This window comes from Branchiostoma floridae, chromosome 13 (assembly GCF_000003815.2).
Source record: "Branchiostoma floridae strain S238N-H82 chromosome 13, Bfl_VNyyK, whole genome shotgun sequence".
Classification (NCBI taxonomy): domain Eukaryota; kingdom Metazoa; phylum Chordata; class Leptocardii; order Amphioxiformes; family Branchiostomatidae; genus Branchiostoma; species Branchiostoma floridae.
In genome coordinates this window covers 15625699-15649038 of record NC_049991.1, presented here as the reverse complement: position 1 = coordinate 15649038, position 23340 = coordinate 15625699, and the positions used below count along the sequence as shown (strand labels likewise).

The 23340-nt window shown below is 40.8% G+C and overlaps 1 protein-coding gene across 4 annotated transcripts; it reads right to left on the bottom strand.

The window, feature by feature from the left end:
- Positions 1-5704: 5704 nt before the first annotated feature.
- Positions 5705-23340, bottom strand: LOC118428724 (SEC14-like protein 1). Of its 4 annotated transcripts, XM_035838885.1 has the most exons (17): positions 23243-23325; positions 22783-22883; positions 19657-19806; positions 18985-19116; positions 18698-18826; positions 18035-18320; positions 17431-17540; positions 16787-16855; positions 15656-15691; positions 14055-14244; positions 13443-13602; positions 11686-11797; positions 11063-11257; positions 10315-10455; positions 9260-9496; positions 8553-8725; positions 5705-7020 (listed from the first exon to the last, which is right to left on the bottom strand). In XM_035838885.1, exons 2-17 carry the CDS (start codon positions 22843-22845, stop codon positions 6900-6902), a joined length of 2304 nt encoding a protein of 767 aa, XP_035694778.1. In that variant the 5' UTR covers positions 22846-22883; positions 23243-23325; the 3' UTR covers positions 5705-6899. The 4 variants fall into 4 exon arrangements, with proteins under 4 accessions (XP_035694778.1, XP_035694779.1, XP_035694780.1 ...); XM_035838886.1 differs by lacking the exon at positions 15656-15691 and having other exon boundaries at positions 22783-23340; XM_035838887.1 differs by lacking the exon at positions 16787-16855 and having other exon boundaries at positions 22783-23340.

Genomic DNA, 23340 nt, shown 5'->3' with positions numbered 1-23340 from the left:
AGATAGGGAAGACGATGTCTGGCGTATAATGCTCTCTTTGCAGTAGATGTATTCAGGGAAAAACGGCGGCACCGTGAAAAGGATGGGATACTAGTAGCTTTGAGCTGAGGCAACCACTTCAAAGACGAGCGCTGACATGTATATATCCACAGTGTGTAGATATGTTATGTCCAGACTCCAGACTGACCCTGAAAGAATGCGGCTCTCCCCGGTGAGTCTGACTAAGAGCCATCTGTTGGTCTCGGTTCGCCTGAACTGTGTGGAAGGAACGTCGTTTTCGATTTCTTATCTTGGTAAGACTCGAAAATTGAAAAGACGGGAGAGCCGGGAGTAATGGCCTCTGTGTTCAACGACATTACGGGAGCCGCCAACTCCCGAGGGACGAAATGGAATCAATATCTGTGTGAAGATGTTTCCTGACTGGTGTGAAGATATCATTACTTTCGGGCACTGAACTTATATCAAGACAAAACATGCTTATTATATTAAAGCTTGATGCCAGACTCCCATCTAACTAGCGCTGAAAAATGATAAGGTTTATATGTCGGATTCATACGCGTCTCTCTTACCTCTTATTATCATATCTTCATTTCTAGTTCGTGAAAGTGAAAAACGTAACGAAACGCTGTTGATCCCATGTTATCTCAATCATTTTTTAACGTCACCCGCTAGAGATAACTTGCCACATCTCAATAGTAGGCCCACCGGCCCATTGCCGCCAATGGTAACGCGAGATAAGAAGAGCGCCTGGAGAAAATTGATTCCAGGATGCAACACACATGACACAGTCAGAACGAAGATTAGCACAACGTACAGAATTGATAAACATGTACTGCGTGGTCCAGCATACTTGAAAAGCTGGTTGTTTGTTATTTCTGCAGATTAATTTCAAGGTGGCGACGCTCAAGTCTGTACACTGTCTACGTTGGTCCGTGTCTTTCCTTACACCACTAACCAAAAACAACGTTATAAACGTTTATTCGCTTTGTACGAATAGTTTCTAGCAGTCAAACATGACCAAAATAAAATGTGCGGTTTTTGGACGCCTCTTTTTACCCCGTCACCCGTTCGAGTTCTGTTTCTTAATTCAACCCGATTTATGAGCGCCTCTAGAATGGGTACCATCCGGATAGCAGTTGACTAAGACTTCGACGTATATTATACACTATATACACTATATACAGTCGCTTTTTGCTCCGACCTTTGTTTATTATACACTCTATACAGTCGCTTCTCGCTCCGGCTGTTGTTATACGCTATATACAGTCACTTCCCTGCCGAAGTGAACAAAGCAGCGAACTACTACCCGGGTGGTACCCAGGCTAGCGCGCCTCCAGACTATCAGCGTTGTGCAGATCGGACAGGCCGATTCCAAACAGCGCGAAGCATCAAAATGCCCGAGTGAATCACCTGTAGCTTTCGTTTTAGTACAGGGGAAGTGCCATGGGTGCGGGACATAAAGGCGCGAGTACTCAATACCTGGCTCTTATCGGGAAGGGCAGGAAAAGTTCCGCGGGTGTGCTGGGCTTAAGTGCCGAGTTAATGGGTCCGTCCGTCATACAATGACAAGTGCAAAATGCAAGCGTAAGTTTCACTCACCATCAATCTCATCGCAACTGTTATGTTATTCAACAAGTTTCAGATTCACAGAATCACACACTTTCTAGCACCACGGACTATAGATGATCTCTCCGAAAAATTAGATAAATATAGGATTCCTTTGAACGTATCAGGTGTTCTACAAGGTGAAAGCGTTTTTGGCGGATCTCCAAGCTGATGATGTCTACAGCTTAGTTTGTGATGACAGCCATATGAAGGTCAGGGCTATGGATTATGTTAGCTTATCACTCCATCGTACTTAAATTACATGATTGAGAGAAGCAGTGGTCAAAGTAAGTTTGACATTTCTGAACAATCCTTGTATGAGTTTACTGGTGACTGGTCTGCAGTTCTCTTTGATAAGGTGGTGGGATTATATGTAACTGTATAATACATTTCATATGTAACTGCCCCCATTATGAGGATGAAAGAAACAACCTTTTTGACACAATCAAAACAATATTTCCAACTTTTCACCAGTAAGTAGACCTCCAAAAAACTATATTCCTGTTAAATCACAGAACCCACTAATCATTCAAGACGTGGGACTTTTCATCAGCCACTGCCTCCAAAGAAGAAGTCAAACCTCCCAGTAAAGAATGTAGAATTTTGCATATTGACAGCTGTATAGAACAGACACTTGTTACTTTTTACTGTCCGTACGCTTGCAATTAGCCTACGCGCATGGATTTGAAAATAAATAAATCGATTAATCTATATGAAATAGACGATCTTTCAGCAGGAGAGATGCTGAGTGAGAGGCTACAAAGTCACCAAATGGTTCCAATAACTCCGTTTTCATGGAGGTAATATAAAAAGGTCATGGACAAATATTGTATTAAAAGAAGTTTCAAATAATACTTGAGACACAAAAGAATTTGACACTGCTTCAAACAGACACAGAAACGTCATTCTAGTCACATAATATTTATTTCTTGGCATAAAAATAGAAGATATTCCTATCTACACTAGTTCTGTAACCGCTGCTCGGTGCAGCACACACCTAGACAGTGACAATGAATTGACATCTCACCATTTACCGGACAAAACAATCCTTTGCACCATAAAACTGATAATGTTTTACAGCTGTGTCTATTACTATGAGCATCAACACAGATTTCATTGGAAAAGAAAGAGTATCATGTCATTGTTTAGATGTTCGAGAGATGGAAAATAATGTTCTTGTGACACACATTTACGAAAATGTTCCTTTTCTTTTTTCCTGTAATTCCCCATGTCAACTTCCTGGGAGCTCAAAAAGTCAGGGAAATTTTCTTAAGGTTTTGTCACAAGAACATTATTTTTCCTAAATATACCAACACAATGAAGCTATTTGTGGATGAATACAAGATTTGCAATGCATCAGATATACAATGCAATGCATCTGCATGTACACCATAGCAAAGTACTGTACATTTTTTCTTCACACTGATCTGACAAAACATGACTTGCATCTTGTGTACAATACACCCATTGCATATTCGTTTGTGTAATTGGACCTTTGCCAATATACTGTCAGCATGCTTAACTAATTCATTTCTGGTTTCAGCCAATTAACCTAAGGTTTCTATGGCAAATGTTAGCAATTATGATCCTCGCTGCTGATTTATCAAATAACACAGACAAGAAATAAGAACCGTTAACAAGAAAGGAATATAAAACCTGAACTAGAAAGCCTACGGGGTTACAATGAACCCCACTACAAAACTAAGTATATCATGCAACATGAGGAAATAATACAACTGGGCAAAGAAACAAATGTCACCACAAAAATATAAGAAATAGAATAATAAAACTACAATAAACTTTAGTAGCTATCCAAGAAAATAATAAAGAAGTATTGAGTGACAAAAAATAATGGTGAGAGGAAGCTACTTGAAGGAAAAGCAAATTTTTCGTCCTTTTGTCCAAAATATATATCTCTGCATGTCCCTGGCCATGTGTCACAATGGTGACATGTTACCTGTTGTATTCCAAAGTTGAATGTTCCATACTATGTGTAAAGTTTGGGAGGGTTAACACTCCATTTCCACTTCCAACATAATACATGTAGTGCAGCACTTAAACAAGTCACAATGTCAATTCATTAGCTCACATATCTCACAACTTCTCCATACATTGCACCATATAATAATCATAAAGCTACAAATCCATAATTGCATTCAAGTTAATACGATGGAACCCCTAATCGCAGTTCTAGTAGTCATTGTCATATAGCCAGGCTTTATGGACCAATCACAAACCTTTATTTCTATCAGTTATACTGTCATAACGTCACAAGCACAGGCAATCAGTTTGTTTGAATTGGCTACATGACAATGACGTTAAATGGTCCTCTTTTCTCTAGATTACGGTGACATAACCCCGGTTAGTGGCTTAGAACCACCTCACTGGCCAGACATATCATCGTAAACATGGAGAGAAAAGCCTGACATTAACTCCTGATTATACAAGCATTAAAACCACAGAACTACAGTTTTCATGTAGCAAGTCACATTGCCTCTATTCTCCATAACAGATCATTCAGATTGATCAGATCTATTGTTTAGCACAATTTCAAATAGAAACTGGGGCAAGTATTATGGATGTTTCTACTAAAGACCAACTCCTTCCTCTGGATCTAAGCCCCAAATAATTTGTAACAGTTTCCCTGCATCTGGATCTTTACTTCTCCCTTACGATTCACAATGATGTGTGTATTCCTCAAGGGTGTAGGTTTCAATTCTACTTACATAACACTAGAGGCCTAGGCAGACCCATGTAATGACTTGTCTCATCATCAATAAAGTCAAAGCATGGATGACAGCCTTGTTAGTTTTCCTCCGACATACCAAAGTGAAGGGATATAGTGACCAGTGGGAGTAGAATAAAGCTATTAAGATTGACATCCAGGCTACTAAAAGCCTTAAAGGGCATAGGAAAGTTGAGCAGCAGTCACACATAAGACATCCTAAGTTCTTAACCATTCTATAACTTGCCTACTGGAAGATTCTGAAGGTTTGAGGTTGTTTAGGTAAATGTATATGTCATTGCCTGCTTTAACAGCTATAAAATGCATAATTTGTCAGGTTTTGTTCTATGGAGTATTCCTAAGTGTTCACTCGATTATCCACCGTAGCCAAAACATCCTGATCGTAGAATGTAGGATCTACGATACTAGATTATCTTGCGTAGATACAAGTGTTGCCGAGGCCAAGTACGATGACCTCAACAGTGACATTCCTAATCTTATTATGGCAACTCGTGTTCAATATAAGGGTTAGTACAAGGAGGGTAAGCCTCACTTTGTTTTAAGTGTTATGCAGGCTTTAGGAAGTGTAATAAAATTCTGGTGCACCACTATATTATCCTGGAGTCCAGCCTTGTTCCGCTCCCAAAGGTCGCTGGCGAGTAGCGACCTTCGGGAGCGGAACAAAGCGAACAAGGCTGGACTTCAGGCTACCACTATATGTCTGGTAAGTTTCCAATACAACTGTGTATTGAAGTTCTATGGCTTCTTAAACCTTTATAATTGTATAAAAGAAACTTAAGTTCCCCCTTTTTTCATATAGTGCATCTTGTCTATACAAGATATAAATATCATCGAAAAATGTACTATTTACCCACCTTATACATGTAATATGGGATGGCTAAATGCATAGATATTATCTGTGTGTCCGCCAAGTTTAGTCTTAACATGCGCTAAAAACTGTTTTCCCATGTTGTTCTTGATCATAGCTTGACTCTAGCTGAGTTCAGTTGAAACCATTCACACCAATTTTCACAGTTTTCCAAGAGGTTAGGTTGAATCTGTGAAGTTTTGAAACAAGAACTAATGCAATAGCTTTAAAAGGAGCATGCCTGCTTTAACAGCGCTTTAGGGTGCTATTGCATTTTCTTAATATTTGAAAATGCATACAGCAACTTTTTTCTCAACCTAACCATATTAAGTTCATACTGTGTATGGGCTAGTTAGAAGTTGAGTCAATAAAAGCTGCGTGGTTCTGAAACCACACACAAGTTGAGAAAACTGGGATATACAGACTATAGAATCTAATAAATGGACTGCATTTCCACACAAAACATATCTTGAGAAATGTTAAGGTATAGGAGTTTAATCTTCCACCTTTTGCTATATAGAACCTCAAATATGATAGCAATATTTCGTGCATCACTGCTTTGCTTGATACACTGTTTGCAGCTCCTGTGTTTGAGGATGTTTCTTGCAAGTGGATGGACCATTTGGTACAGTTGATCTTAAGCCCACTTCAAGCCATTTATCAACCAAGACAGAGGGCCAGAAACAACAGCTTTCCCACCAAATGTACCATACACTTAACAGACTATTCTATCTTTTATGTTTAGTATCCTTTTGTCTTCAGGTTTGGCTTGCATCAAAGTTCTGATCTCTAACAGCCTACTGATTTAAGTTAGGCTTTCTTACTTTTGTTGGCTTAGTGAAAGTCCAAAATCTATGGCTTACTAAAGGATTTTGTGATTTTTTTATCCTACCAATCATGCATCACGACCTATCATCAACTAATTCGCATTATTCTAAGATCAGTACTTTGAATTTTCTGTATCAGTAGATCTAAGTTGACAAGAGCATCAAGCATCTATGTTGAGTTCTCTCAACAGGACTTGTAGGTAATTGTTGCATCGTTACATTGTTCAAATTTACTATTTGATGATCTAAATCAACTCCAGCCATGGCCCTTCATGTAACCTACAGTGCAGAATTTTGTTTGCATTCACACTTGCAATGCATACTTTCATTATTCCACACTTTTGTAAACCCAGAAATCTCTGTTTTGAGTCGCGAAGCAACTTCTGCAACATCTTAGAAACTGCTGCAGACTATGCTTAAACACTGAAAACCCTTGTAGTAGCATGAGAGTTTATCTGTGTTAATGGGTAACACAGTGCATAGCTAAAACTTTGTCCCAACGCAATCAGTAAATGCATGAACTTTACGACTCTCTTTCTGCAGTCCTCTTCCGAGTTCATCCAATTGCTGAATCCTGAGAAGCACCACACAAAGACAGTAACAAATTGGGACAAAGTTTTAACTCCATATTAAGACCTCATAGTTTAAGAGCAAGCTTTCCACAACAAAAATGCAAGCCATTCAAAATCTTGCATTGCTTAAAAACAAAACCTTTCCAGCAGACAATCAGCAAATTCAACCGTACATTTTCCTACCACAGATTAGCGCAGCAGTCTAATTTTACGTGAGTTAATTAGTACTGTATAAATTAATCAATCAATTAATTACTGATAGTTAATGAGGACTCCTGGAGGGACCAGGCTGACTGACATCATCATCTGGATGGACAGGAGCTGTTTGCTGATTGGCTGCTGTTGCTCTGAGCGCTGGATGTGGTGCCCACACTCAGCGAGGAGAAGCCACTCTGGCTGGATTGCAGACTTGTCATCGAACCCCTGGAAGTAAAGATACAAGTTACCGTCAGAAACCTGTTCAACTGCTGGAAGGTGTTCAGGGGTTAAAATAGGTGAAATAAAGAATATAGAGAATGAGGAGTGCTCTGCAGTTGTTGTATTTGTAAGTCAGAACCATACTCATTCAGGAACAGATTTGAAAAGGAAGCATGCAGTCTTATTCTGGAAAGAATGTCAGTGAAACAGCAAACTCATATTTGTATGTCCTTCAAATGAACTCAGAAACAAAAGATGGTTGCTTAAGTCTACAAAAGATACTTTCCCAGCATGCGAACTTAACTATCACCAACATTCCTTCATCAAATACACTGTATTTTCACAGTGACAGGGAATTCTCAACCTCAATCTAGCATGGTTAAAAAATTAGTTTAGTTTTGCACCAAAGTGCGCAGACCTTTCAACTGTCACCATCTCTAACATTTTTCAGGTCAGTGAGAAAACTTCCACACAACATCAGCAACTCCAAAAACTTTTCCAACAGCTTTTCAGAGCAATCTTTTCAATTCCATTTTGCACCATGTATGTTATTACAGTGAGGTACATTAACAAGAGGAGAAAGGTTAGATGTGAAAGAGAGGAGATGAGAAAGACTGAGGAACAGGAAGGCACAACCACTTACATGAAGGACAGAGGTCTGATGGGAAACAGAGAAGAAGAGTCAAGAAGAACAAGTCAGCACAGCACTACCACGACACAACACTCAATGTTCAGGGTTCTGGCCAGCGCAGTTGAGCATAAGGGGGTTCAAAACTGTGATTTGTATCTCCTATTCTGTGATTTGCGTCTCTTAACCGTGTTACAATGAGCATAGGGGGCTTTTTTACTGTTTTGTAAGATGCCCCTACGCTGTAATCCTGGTGAGAACCCTGACGTTACAATCTACGTTCATGCAATCGTAAAACTGGCATCATACTGCAGGTTCACACCTCGCCTGACAAGTCTGCCAGCTCAAAAGGATTGCTTCAGATTTTAATATGGCTGGTGTTCTGTCAGTCACAGTGTTTTTAGGGGACCAGAAAAAGTTTGCATGTCACCGAGCCACATCCAATGAAATAGTTATTTTTCAGGCAACAAATATTCAAAAGATGCTCTGGTGGTGATTAACAAATCAAGGCTAATGTCCTCGACAGCATGATGCCAGCTTAAGTGACAATACCCTTGGAAGTTGACAGTTTTAACAGAATCTTTTCTTTGATTGAGAACTATTGGCTGATTGGGGAGGTGGGTGGATGGCTCAGTTATTATTGATCCTGAACTCAAGGTGTTCACCTAGTAGGAGATGCCTTTTTCAAATCTTTGTCAAGCATAAGAAGAAAGCTGGTCTTTATCTGTGTGAGGAAGGGTCTACAAAATGTAGCTCATTAGAAATCCAATGAAATGGTCATGCAGGCCGATTTGAGCTTCACATGAATCAATACATGTTCAAAGAAACAAACAAACAAACAAACAAAGAGACAAACACTGTGCGAAACCCAGGAGTAGACACGAGTTGATCGGTTTGACTTGACCCTTACCTGAAGTCGTCGGAGGCCAGCACCTCGTGGTAGTACATGACCTTGCACTTGTGGTGGGTGAAGACGTCAGGCAGCGTGGCCTTGACTGCCTGTGGCAGGGAGGAGCTGACTGGGGCGTTGTGGAACTTCCACTGCAGTACGTACGGACCTGGGTACCGCGCCACGTGGGAACCCTGGGGACAACACATGTTATTATTTACTATGCTGATGAAGGTTAGACATCCAGGTGAAAAGATATGCCAAATAGCAAATCATTTTGGAAATGGTCAGACGTTTTAGATAACATCCGTTATCTTTTGTCAGTGACACCGATGCATATTATTTAAGTATTTCTCTCCAGTTCAAAACTGAACTGGGGAGGGCCCTGCTGTTTGGGAATTGCCCCAAACGTCCATGCATATGCATGTATGTGAAAATACAAATTATAATATTCACTTGTCTTTTGCACACACAAATCAGTTTCGTTCATTGAGTATTTATGGCGATTTTCAGAGATAGGGACCTAACTATAATGATGAATGATAGATCTTATGGAATGCTTCAACTCGATAAGAATATGAAAATGTATGTATGTATGGCGTCATAGTGGCCAGTAGGTCTTTATGCAGAGGTGGGCGGTAGATCAGATTTGCTGTAGCTGCCTAGTGTCCATATTGTATTGTCCCTGTTGCAGTTTAAATAAAGTCAAAGTCATGAGTAGTTCTCACCTGAATGCTCTCCCCCTCATGGCAGACGAGCGGTGTCTCCACCACGCTCACGTCCACCCCCACCGTCATGGACTTGTCCAGCAGCTGGACGTTCAGCGGCCCCCCCACGGCGCCGGGCGGGTCCTTGGGCACGGTCAGGGGCCGCCTGGACCGCAGCACCGTGAACACCACGTCTCCCTTCAGCACGTCAAAGTCCCAAGTCAGCACAGAGTCCTTGTCGTCGATGTTCACCAAGACCTATTCCACATGTGAGGAAGGACGTTAGTAGGAAGTTAAGTGCAATTTTTTGCCCGTGGGCTAACTGCATGTAACATGAAAGGCTACAAATAGTGTACGACAATAAAGCAAGTGTCTACTCTAGTCTAAAAGCTAACTCTAGATTCTAGTTATTGGGTTACCTAGTATGAGTAATCACAAACAAAACTGTAGAGAATAAACAGCAGTAGTCCACTCTTTTGAAGACACTACAGAGTTGGAATTTTGAAGTTCGTTTTTTCTGGATAGGGTGAAATTTTCATGTCCCAACAAGCCAATTTCTGTCCCTAGACGGACGGACTGGTTCTGAAGATGGCCTTAATTGGACTTGAGATTGTGTTTGAGAAATTCTACGTTCATGTAACAACAGTTGTCACTTCATGCGGTGATCCTTTGAAGACACTAGAAAGTCGGAATTTGAAAGTTCAGTTTTGTCTCAATAGGGTGATGAAAGGACAGATTCTGAAGACAGTCTTAATTTGATCAAAATCATGTCCATGAACTTATAACAGCAGTTGTCACCTCATGCGGGGCTCCTTTGAAAACATTAGAGAGTTGGAATTTCGAAGATCATTTTTTTCTGGACAGGGTGATGAAAGGACAGCCTTAATCAGATTAAAAATCATCTCTATTAACTTATAACAGCAGTTGTCACCTCATGTGGGGATCCTTTGAAGATACTAGAGAGTTTGAATTTGGAAGTTGTTTTTTTCTTCATTGGGTGATGAAAGGATGTGTTCTGAAGACAGCATTAATCAGATTAAAAACCATGTCCGTGAACTTATAACAGCAGTTGTCACCTCATGTGGGGCTCCTTTGATGACGCTGGACAGTTGGTAGATGGTTTCCTGACACAGAGACGGCAGGCCATCGTTCATGGACAGATTGTCCAGCAGCTGATACAGGGACTTGGGGACCAGCCCTCCCTCTGGCATGGTACACTACAACATACAATAACAGACATTTAACATCAATGTCTTAAGCCTGAAACAGCTTAAACTTATAGTTACAGTCAATGACTTTGTTTCTACATAACTCAGATTTTCCTTCTTCTACTTAGTGTTATCCAAACTTGTAACCTGCTGACTAAATGTAACATGTCTTTTCCTATACAAACTGAGCCATCTTGGAAATCAACCCTTAAAAGGGGTTATCAAGTAATAAATAGATAAAGTATGAAACTAAACTAGTTCCTGCAGCTCTAAAAACAAAGCCACTAGAGGGCCAAAACCTATCCCACTAACTCTCTGCCTAAAGAGCTATCTACCAGTCAAAAATTACAACCATAGCATGTCCAGAACAATGAACACAGTGTTCTAGCCAGCCTGAAATTTTTCCCCCCTGGTTTTGGAATGGAAATCCTGTAGACCTTCTGCAAAGCTATTTCCTTTATTTTGAGGGGCAAATTTTGCTGGTAGACTCTTGCTTTGTTCAATTAATATCTTTATATGCCGAATTTTGTCCTCTCCAGCAGCAAAATTCCATTAGAGGACGGAAGGACGGACGCTGGCTACAACCCTGAATGAACAGTATTTGGTTGTTTCTTACATGGCATGTGCCACCCAGGAAATGGGGGATGTACTCCGGGTCGATATAGTCGGCCAGCCCCCCACTCTCCAGGTAGTCATTGCCTCCGTAGATCAGGAACTTCTTCCTGGTGTTCTCGTCGATGAAGGGGCTGACGAGCGTCCAGAGCACGGGGAACACGCGCGGCGCCCGCACGATCAGCAGCCGCCCCATCGTCTGATGATGATGATGAATGGTTTATTAGGGTAAAAATCTCTCGCAGCCTGTTGGCTGAATTGCGCATTTCATACAAATAATTGTTTTCCAGGCAGAACTAATTATGGAAACATTAAACATCTATATCATCAATTATATATCAAACATTAAAATAACGTTTAAAATTCTGACATTGATAAATTAAAACCAAATCAAGTGCGTGTAACAACACTTTAAAAGCACAACAGATATCCTTAGAGACAAAATTATTAAGCATTTAAAAGTCGCACAACGTAGAGTATCAGCGAGTTTCTTAGTCTGTCAGTCCTACATTTCACATGTCGATATTTGTCACAGTTTCTGGTGGATCTGTTTTGATAGTCCGATCCTTTTGGTGGCAGTAATGATGGTCTGTAAATTTCCAAGTAAGTTCCGAATTTTAAACACACCTCAGGGTAGTTGGCCTCCACCACCTCGATGAAGCGCAGCAGGGCCTTGACTCCCGGCCGCCAGAGGTGACGCATGGACAGGCCTTCCAGGTCAACCACACATGTCCAGGTGCTATAACACAAATAATGCATCTTCTTATCATGGAAGATCATCTGTGTTCGAAGTAATCATAGTACAATGCAAAACTTTCTTCCAACACAAAGGAAGTGGATCAAACAGTGGTTGTTGAAAATTTGATCCGAGTACACCTTTGTGTTGGAAGAATGTTTAGCATTGTACAATGCATCTTCTTGCAACTTAGATACAACCGTTTTGTACTTCCTACATGAAGCTTACAATGACTAATCAGGTATTGACTAAAAGAATCAATGTCTTCATAATGGTAAAATAAAGAACAGGTAAATATGGCTGACAATCACGGCTGATCTGACCATACTGACTACACAAACACAATTTCAGTTACATCACTGACAAAATAGTGGATGACTTTCTTCACATAAGCTCAAGACAACCATATATAAAAAGAAAATCAACCATACTGTAAATTGTACAAAGCAGCTACAAAATGAGCAAATACTGTAAGTGCAGTTAAGTTCGCCGGGATTTAATTTCGCGGTAGCGGGAAAAAGTACCTTTCGTGGTGGATTTAAGTTCGCGGTAACACCATAGACTGCAGTCTAATACCATAATAGAAAAATAATCGCAGTGGTTTTAAGTTCGCGGTTAAGTGGTCACCGCGAAAACCGCGAACATCAATCCACTGCGAACATTTCTATATTTACAGTACATGCCATAGATTGAAAAAAAGGGATACTAATGTCCTATAATCCAAAGTCATTTCAAAAGTCACAGAAGCAGTGAAAGAACAAAAATGAAGCATCTGTTGTTGGGTATACCATACAATGGATGTCTACTCATTTTCAACCTTCTTGACCACTTACTTAGACTTCAAAGATTTTTTTTTTGGCCAAAGTTGTCTTTATTCTGCACGCTCACATCAGTTTTGGGGTCCCCAGAGGATGTCATCCATACTATCGAATCAACATGGTCTAACAAGACTTTTTATTTATCTATCAGCAAATGTGACGAAGTACATTACACAGACTCTCAGGCAGCATTGCTGATATTGGAGAGTCTAGTAGTAGGGACAAGGAATAGCAATATAATGTTACACATCACTGTCTAGCATTATAAATAACAAGACTTTCAGGAATTCTCAGTGCTCCAGAAATTCTCAGTGCATTCCAGCTGTTTGAGCCCATTCTTTTGGCTGGCCTGAAAGTTTTTGACATCTTAAAAACTGTCAAGGTGCATTCAAAAAGGAGAAATATCGAATGGCATTCAAAGTGTATTCTAACTATTTTAACTGCAGTATCACCGCATTCTACGGCATTCCAACATTAATCGAAATATTGTTATCTCATTTGATGCAGAACCAAAATGGCAAGCCACTTTGAATCCTGCCAGAATGTGGCCAAAAGAATATCTGGAATGCAGGGAGAATTTCCAGAATGCACTACGAATTCCCAGGAATAGAAAAGACTTTTCATTCTGACGGCATTTTGGCTCATTCCTTCTCGTCTGAAGGGGATATAAGGTCCATTTGGAATTTTCACCCAAATGGCCCGAATGTGACACGAATTTTGCAAATACTTCATTCCGGCTGATTCTGCTTGATTCTTGCTTATTCGGTTTCAGTGTGAAGGCCCCATTTGTGGAAAATGTGCAGAACTAGGACATGAGGTGTGACACCCACCTGATGGGATAGCCCCTTGCCTTGGTGGCCTCCTCACAGCGTCTCAAGCCCTCCTCATTCACAGACAAGATGTGTCGAAGGATGGCCTCTTCCCCACATGCCTTCAGTAAACCCTTAACATCCATCTGTCCCAGTCTCAGGATGAACAAGGGACGGCCCTCTGGAAACACACACTGTGGGTTAGTCTCATGAACACATTGTACTCTGTAGTGTGCCAGCAAAGCTGGAGTGTTATACCAAATATCATATATTCCAGCTTATACAGATACTCTAACAACAATAGTCTAATTCCCAACATAATGCAGTTGCACCAAACACAACATGGACCCTATCTCAGTATCTGTCTGTGCAAAAGGCACAACATTGATAACACAAAACAGGCTAAAAATTGAATGATGAACAAGAATTACTCGAAAATAAACTTAAAACAGAGATAATGGACTTGTGCTATCAACGTCCCCTGCCCACCTGTAATAAGGTCTCAGGAAATCAGGAATACTTTTGACAATATGTCCTCATATGTCAGGGCAAAAGAACATTCACAATACAAAACTGGCTACACATTCAATGATCATGATGAATAAGAGTTATCCAGAGTCTAAAAGGACCTACCTCTATCATAGTAGTGCCATCCCCCAGCAAAGTAGTCCACCAGGGGTGTGGGGGGCTTCCAGGTGTCCAGGATCAGGTCCACCTGGTGCTGTTTCCGCCATGCTAGGGAGTTACACAGCATCTTCCTCGCTTCTTCCAGGTTGAAATCTCGCGCCCGCAGGAAACGGAGGATGTGGGAATCCTTCGGAACCTGGAGAGAGAAATTCTCAGGTTATACGCTGTGCGGACCCTGATGTGTCTGGGAGATAAATCTGTGCTTTAGTCCTTACTCCCACAGTGCATATGGCATCCACCAGTGTTAGCATTGCTTGCAAGATGACAGAAGACTTCAGGTAGACAACAGCAGTGTTATACCCCCATTCCACAAGGGTGGCTTACTTGCTATGATTTTATCTTGACAGGTTGGTGAACAAATTTCACAGACCTTTAAAATGCTTTGTGTGTTTTGTTGTCTTGTTTGCTCATACTTATACATTTTGCATGGTATTTCATGTATGAAATAAGTGCTTACATAAATTTAAGTAAGTCCAATTAATCTTTACTACTATTATCATTCTGTTGACTGGTTCCCCAAGTTTCTATGTTTTTGTTTATTTCAAAAACCCAATAAAAAAATCCAATTAAGTTTGCAGCGAGGAGGTTAAAGATAGTTAATAATAACTTCCTTGTAGCAGTAAGATCACAGTGTAGTGGAATGGGGGCTTTAGAGCGCAGCAGATTCGAATCACGTGAGAGAACTCATAGCAAAGATACATGCATGTGGCAGACAGGAGAGAGGAACATGCTGTCCTGCTATACAAGGTCTTGGTAAATGAATGCAACAAAGCTGTCAGAAGGTCTCTCAAGTCTTCGGTAGGTGTGAAAGTTATTAAGACTCAAGTAGTAAGGAGGGCAGACTCTTCTTCCTTTGATACTACAATGGATAAAAAAACTGCAATAAGTATACCATTGGTTATGTTTAGATGAAGGTTTGTCTGAAAATATACCAGTTGGGACAAAACTGCTTTTGTGATTTCATAATTTATTGTGCTATTTGGATTTTTATAGTTCTTGAGTAAAGTTGTTTATATATAGTTGATATGCACAGATATGAAATATACACACAACATTCATGTATAAGGATCTCCAAACACAACATCCTGTTACCGCCCAAAATAGAGGTAATAGAAACAGTTGTTTTGATGAAAACTTTGTTGTCATTACGGTCCCTAACATGATAACCAAAAACACATTCAAAGTTTTATGCTGTAAAACCTTCCTTACAAAAAATTGTAATCTTCCAGAAAATGTTGCAGTCTTAAGAACAGGAAATTAAGCTGTAGTCCACTATTCATTGTGCTTGTCAAAAAGAGCTAGGGTAATTTTCATTTAAATGAACAATCAACTCTGTACAAACTGTACACAGCGCCTGTCTTCTCTGTCATAACCAGACCGAGTGGAAGAATAGCTCTCCAGTGAGAAATTTAATTTCAATTTCACTTGAAATCTTCCCTCCTACTCCCTGAGTGAGTGTAGTAGATGCAGGTTTGTGACTGATCTCATGCAGCTTGCTGTGTGAGAGAGAGAGATAGAGAGGAAGGGGACAACAGTCTCATGTATACCCTGTCCCATGCACAGCCTGCCGACTCTGCCACGTCCTGCTCACATGATGGACGGAATGAGAGATGGAGAGGTGGAGAACAAACATCAAACACACACGATGAATCAATAATCGTCAAACCACACCAAAGACAACATCTATGCACAACATCTGCAAAGTGTGTGCAAAAAAATTATCAAGCTATCTGCAAAAAGCAATCCACATCCAGGAAACAGAATGTACCACTATTCTATTTTGAAATAAGACTGGTACAATAAAAAATCATGCAGTTGATTTTGTCAGGGGTCAGAGTAGCTCTCAATCAAAACCTCAAGCAGAACACATCAATGATGCCTCAAATCTGATGTCAGAAAACTTCACACAACATTGTCAAGTTAGACGTATGTGTAAACATGTACATGTTGGGAAATGTGTACATGTAATTTAAGACACAGAAATGAATGCATATTTTTGAGCTAGCTTCTGCATGATGTACCATGCATAACAAAAAAAAATGCACAGCACAGTGTCAGGGAAGGGTGAATGTCTTGGGTTGTGTGAGACGTTGTTCTGGCTTCCATCACCAGAGCTGCCACCTATGCCCTATGTGTACCACATGCTGCGTTAGCTCACTCTTACAATGTTCTCACCAAGCCTTTTCAGCATAGTATGCTGTGATTTGGATCACCAATGCTGTGATTTGGGCCCATATGCTGTGATTTGGGTCCCTATGCTGTGTTTCAACCAACAAAAGGGAGTTTTCTGTAGTTTTGTAGCAAAGGTTAAATACAGTTGGCTATATTTCCCTATACATGTATGTGCCCTTCAAAATGCAGGAAATAGTGTTTCAGGGGGTTAAAAATTTTAAAATGTTTCAAAGGATTCCCCCACCCCCAGACCCCTTACCATGTTCACACCTGCATCAAGTACCACGTGGCTTTGATACACTAAGATGCCCCTATGCTGTGAAAAAATCCTGGTGAGAACACTGCTAAGTACTGTGTTGCATGGGAAGGGGGGCGAGGGGAGGGGGGCAAGTTTTGCATCCGATGAATCCATCACCAACCAGCCTTTTCCCCCAAATGAGTTAGAATGTCCACAGCTGAAACCGTAACCACAAACGTTAGCATGCAAACAACGGTACAATGGTAACCAGCGGCGGGTCTCCCTCCGAATCCGAGTCCTCGTCCTCATTTTTGTCTTCACTGTTCTCATCTGATTCCTAGAAAGTTTTATGTATCGTCAGCGAAGAAAACATAAAAAAACAATGGCAGAAAGCAACACAAAGCCATGAATAGCAGCATAACATAACATAACATGGCTGAATACCCATTACACCCACCTTACACATGTCTAAATGCAACTAATACTAAATACACATAAAACCTATGTGCAATGGCAGATAAAGTAATGCAAAGTCTTAAATAATGGCAAAGGAAGCTTAATGCTAATAATAGCACTATGTACATACAAACGAAATCCACTATGAATACAATGTAGAGCTACAATGTAGAAAGCTGTTCATATCCAAATGAATGGCAGATCCTATGAAAGTGAATTCAGAAGTGACAATTGCCTTTGACATAAATTCATGAACTAAAACAAGTACAGAATACTATAACATCCACATTTTATTGCTGATTGGAATAGAATTTTGATATGATCTTAATCCTATTTTGAATCCATCCCATTAAAAATGATGCCTGCATAAGTCAAAGTCATTCAATGGCCATCTTAATGACAATAGCTAAGATAACAACAACTTACTGAGTCATGCTTTACACAAGATGAACTTACCTGTCCTTTGTGAGACTCTGCTATCCACTTGCGCAGCTGAATGAGGTAGGACTCTTGGATAGGGGTGAGGTGGCCCAGGAAACGTTCAATATAATCTGCATCAAGTTTGTCTGGAAAGGAGACATTATTAGTATTATATCAGTATTTATTACAGAAGGTTTGACTACTTTCTTCATGTATTTCTCAAATGAATAAAAGGCATCTTTATGTATGTAAAACTTCACAATTCTAGTAAAGATTCCCTGTACACACAGTAAAAATAAATCGACAAATTGTTCTACTCCTCCTTCAAAGGGAAAGAGAGTGCTTTTGTCCTGTCACTTTCTCCACTTCTTGGATACAAGCCCGCCCTAACCCCGGACTTCAGCTCCCCCCCCCCCCACTTTGCCCCTCGCGGGGTCATCTGGGGGTATCTATGATGATGATGATAATGATGATGATGATGAATAAAAGACTTTCATTGTTTTGATTCTTGTTGCAACATTTATGGTCTCTGTTTTGACAATTATGGCATCTTGTCTTTATTTTTTGTGCTCCTGCATGCTCAGCAGCGCCTGTCATCCATATGATTTACTTGCTGCAGCCTTACAAAGCTCAAACGTACCTTCACTGGCAATCCTGATGTCTGGAGGGAGTTCAGGTATATCCGGTACTGTGGGTGAGACAGGTGTCTGTGCAGCAGTGTTAGCGCTGTGGTAGCTGCTGCTGCTGGTGATGCTGTCACAGCTGCTGGGGGAACTCAGGACTGTCGCAGAGGCCTGCAGCTCCGGTTCCCTCTTCGAGGGCTTGGCTTCAATAGGGGAGACAGGCTTAGGAGGGGTCCATGGAGGTACGTATGTTACACCATTGCTTCTCAGGTCGTTGATGAAAAATTCTATGATTTCTTTTCCCTGTAAAACAACATCAACATTGTATTAACAGAAAAAATCCATGATTTCTTTTCCATGTAAAACAACATCAACATTGCATTAACATTACATCACTGCTTCGTAATACAAGGGCAATTTGAAAGAATATGGTATCTTATGATAAAAATTATTATTACAACAAATATGAAAAATTCTATGATTTCTTTTCCCTGTGAAACAACATCAACATTGCGTTAACATTATGTCACTACTTAAGAATACAAGAGCAATTCTACAGAATATGGTAAAAAAATGTTATTACAACAAAGTTCATCACATCTTTTTAGATTTTCACAAATAATTGTAACTGAATTTCTCTCCTTTACATGTTTTATAGCAACATACAAAGACCGTCTCACCTTTTTTATGTTTTGGCTGTATTGCTTCATTGCTATTTTTTCCACTGTGCTCTCGAAACCAAAGAAGTTTTTAACATCAAGACTGGCGCACTGCTCAAAGCACGTCCATTCTGAGTTTTCTGGGTGAACCTGAAAAAAGACAAGAAAATCAGAACAACACCAAAAAAACAAACTTGGAATTGGAAAAGTTGCAGTACTAGTAGATGTTGAATTTTCCAAAATAAGGTAATAAAGTAGTCTACATAAAAGAACAAATGAGAACAGGCTAACTTTGTATCTTGACTTACGGAGTACAAACAGTTCTCCTTGACGATCACTCTAGATGCGAAGCTCTCGTTGTGAGCTTCTATCTTGAGTGTGCGTTCCCTCCTGTCCAGGGAGTTTTTCTGAATGAAGTACACCACTTCCACACCAGCAATCTGCAAAGAACAGGCAAGGGTACATGAAAAGCTTCATGGACTATTCCAACTTTTTTTACAGACATTCAGACTACATATGGCCTTTGTCTGTCAGTATTGACCAAGGTAAAACCCTGATTCCCATCAGCCCTACAGCATCAGCTATTGCAAAACAGTCCAGTATATGAGAAGGAGTCTTTGCCACAGACAAACACACACTTATATATTGTTATAAACCAACTCAGTTGTATTGAAAAGTTTTATTTTCATATTCCCTTTTATTCTGCCCTGTGCATCAATCTAGCTTCTCCTGGCTAAGATTAGTAAGAATGATTGCGTAAATGATTCATTGTTTGAACCTAAAGTTGTCTTTTAAAGCCAGCACAAGTCATGTGCTTAATCCCTCACTTAAAGTTAAACAACAAATTGATTACACAATGAATGTTTGAATGAATGAATGAATGTTTGAATGAATACATCAGTGAATGAGTGAATGAATCAATCTATCAAATCCAATTGTACCAGCAGGGTTGCCAGGGAGATGAGAGAAAGTGTGCCTACCTTTTTGAGTATGTATGGAGCGTCCACGTTGAGTTTACACCTCCTCTCCTTGACGTGGATGGCGCCATCATCGCTCTTGAACTCGTGCAGAATCTCGCTGCCGAGGAAGACTGGGATCTGTGGGCATGTCGGGAAGCGCCTCTCATACGCCTGAGGAAGATAAAGCATGTATAAGGTTTGGAATTGGAGTAGGGGTCACTGTACTGGTACAAACAGTTTTTATTGTTGGATCGATTCAGAAAAAAAGGACCTGAAAAAAATCAGTAGACCGGATGTTGGAGCGATTCCAAAATGACCATATTATACCAGCAGGCATTCAGGTATTTTGGGGCTTACAGTTCAAAGAAAAAAGATCCTCTGGACTTGAACCGTACCTGTACCTGAATTTTCTGTACCTGTACCCACCCCTACTTTGAGGCTATTTTCACATATTGCGATCCCCCCAAAAAACTTAAACCTGGCTTCTAGGATTTGAATGATACATACTGCAGATTGCACGGATACTGGATATACAGCTATGCTGGACATATCTTCTCCATAAAGGTTAGACATCCAGGTAATAAGATACGCCAAACAGCAGTTACTGCAACTGGATTTGATTTTGGTCAGACGCTTCAGGTATATCTACTACCTTGGGCAAGTCACAGGGGCAAGTTATGTGGGACATCTCATTTCACACAACATTTAGCAGGTAACTGCTTGGAAGAGTGTCTTTTTGCTGACATTCTCCTGATTGAGGAAACCAAAATAGGGACATTAAAGAAAATCCCAGTACGTATAATGTATATGTGTCATACTTATACTGAGTCATAGCTATAGCCAACAAAGAGGGGCGAGTAGAACAAAAAGAAACAATATATACAAATACCCAGTGACCGACCCGGGAATCGAACGCGGGTCCTCCAGATCACAACACTAGTCGTCTAACTGAGTGAGCCAAAAGCCTGACAGGCCTTTGGCATGCTCAGTTTCCGGTACTAGAACCCCCCCCACTGTTACACTACTCCCCCTTTTGTTTTCAAGATTCGTCCTCGAATCTCCGAGTTCGAGCACCCTGTGGGCAGGCACATCTCCGGCCTGTTATCCACCAGGGCCACGTCGGGCGCCAATGAAACAACAAAGAGGGGCGAGTGGAACAGAAAGAAACAATATATACAAATACCCAGTGACCGACCCGGGAATCGAACGCGGGTCCTCCAGATCACAACACTAGTCGTCTAACTGAGTGAGCCAAAAGCCTGACAGGCCTTTGGCATGCTCAGTTTCTGGTACTAGAACCCAAAATCTGTGTGAAAGTTCACAATTGCAAGGAGGACATTCACATCTATGATATAGAATGAAAAGAATGAATCTATTATATAGTATAAACCTTAGATCTACAGAGCCATGAAATTGAGCCAGACCACTGTCCATCTCTACAGCCTATACATATCTACCAACATTACTCACATTCCACTTCCCAGATATATGTTAGGGGTCATTGACTGTGAGCTATCCTGTCTGTCATAGAGGGTTCTTGCCTGTCTCAAACCCTCATCATGTTTCATCAGTGTTTTAAAAATCTGGTCCCTCTGAAAACCTATTTCCCTTATTTTGAGGGGCAAATTTTGCTGGTAGACTCAGCTTGGTTCAAAGCCGATTTTTGTCCATCACAGGGGACGGAATGGGCAAAATTTCTATCAGCAGCAAAATTCCGCTAGACTAAGGAGGGAAGGATGGATGCTGGCTAGAATACTGGGAAACATACCAGGCTGACTTAAAGATTCTCATCCCTGTCATCCACTGATAATGGTGGTGTTCTGTTTGTCCTGTTTATGTCAGTGTGTTGATGCGCTGGCATTTCAATCAGTAAGCAGTGCCAGCTGGCACAGGTGGTAGAGACTAGTGCATCACAGAAATGCTATCTGCCTCAGGGGCATTACGTCCGTCCAGAATGTTCCATTTCAATGTCATATCAAAAATTTTACATTGAGGGAGTGTGGCGGGAGTGTGGCGAGTAAGAAGCGACCCTGGCAGAGAACCAAGAACAACTTTCTACCATGGGACTCAGTGATTTGAGTTAAAACCGCTGAGAAGGTGTGAAAATATACTCTTTATTTACCAACTCCTCTTAGTCAGGGCTTTAAATCCTTGACATGTATGCTTGACCTGCTCCAGTGATCTACTTGCGAGTGACATATTCAATCAGGCCAGTTTAGACTGGTTTCTTGGATGTCTTCTTCTGACATCTATTAACAAACTTTACAAGGCCCCTTCTTCCTTTTCCTTTTCTTTACAAGGCTCCTTTCACAGACAACCTACTACTGCATTTCTTTTAGCAGGGCTAAAACAAGACCGACTGATGTGAATGTAAATGAAAGGTGGATCTGAAAGTAGCAAGTAGCATTCACATACAAAATATAGCAGATTGTGTGCTTTGCTAAATACACAAACCATAACAAAGCTGCATTGCACATCTAGCTCTATCTATCATATCTTTGACTGTGATCATTGAAGGGATTAATAATTAGATAAAAAGAACACTTTAGTTAAGAAAGTGGAGAAAGTCGAAGAAAGTGGATTGTCAGGAGACCAACATTTCTACTTTCAATTGCCCAGACAGCCTTCTTGAATTATATAGATTATCTCTGAAACAAGCTGGCACGTCAAAAATTACATAACACCCCTGAATGTCCCAGTAAAACCATCGGTGATGTAAGGTAAGGTTTAATGCTCCACCCCCAAAGCAAACGTTACAGCTGGTAAAACATTACATAATTTGTCAGTTGATATGTTTAGTTGTTTACTTATCTAACGTTATATTCAAACCTGAATATAATCTCATTGCTTGAATGAACTCTCTACATGCTAGCATTGCATTGTACATCTACCACCAGGCCTGGCCTACAAATTAGCTGCCAGAATTAACTAGATCAACTTGTACAGACAACTATATCATCACTGACCCAGTTGAAAGATGACGTTACTAAAATAAGCTTGAGTTGAGTGCGTGGCTGACAACCTAGATGTCTGCGGTTTTAACTCGAGGCCCTACGTGACGTCAATATGCTTTTACTCGATCAATAACCGACAGTGAAGTCCGATATGCGGAATATTGTGGATGAGGGAAAATATAGATCAACTCACCGCCATAACCAACTCAAACGGGTACTTGTAGACCCTGACAGGCGACTGGTACTGCTGGACCATCTTGCCACTTTCGTCTGCTGCAAGCCAAATCCGTTCAACTGAGTGAAAATGTAGGAATAATAAATATTCTTAAACACTTGGTTAAAGCCTCCAGGTCCTTCTGGTTATCATACTTCGGAGAATCGCGCCGAAGACGGTAATGTCCGGGTTTGGCGTTTCTATTTTGTTCACTCAGCTCACGTTCTGTTGACAGCTGACATGTTGGAAGCCGGTTCAACAAAAAAATGGTCGTCTGATACCCGCGCGTTCCACAAAAAAACTTCTTGTTTCGCACAGAAATCCTCCACGTGTCGGGGTCACCTGAGTTGATACGGCTTCGTGGTAATGTACAGTACGAGAGAAGGAGTTCCCTGAGTCCTTGGGGCGGTGGTGTGCTTCAGTTTTGCTTGTGTCGTACCTGCGTCCCACCTCTGTTTCCTGCCGTCCTTGATCTTATCGTCCCCAATATACCGCACCCGAGCACACTCATTGCCGGTGTAGCAGACAAATCTGTCC

What these genes read in the sequence shown, in the direction of transcription:
- LOC118428724 (XM_035838885.1), bottom strand. Translation starts at nt 22,845, where the DNA reads ATGGTCCAGCAGTACCAGTCGCCTGTCAGGGTCTACAAGTACCCGTTT. An exon ending in ACAGCCAAAACATAAAAAAG is followed by an intron (nt 18,321 to 18,697) that starts GTGAGACGGTCT and finishes GTTGTTTTACAG; the next exon opens with GGAAAAGAAATCATAGAATT. An exon ending in TCAAAGGAGCCCCACATGAG is followed by an intron (nt 9,497 to 10,314) that starts GTGACAACTGCT and finishes CATGTGGAATAG; the next exon opens with GTCTTGGTGAACATCGACGA.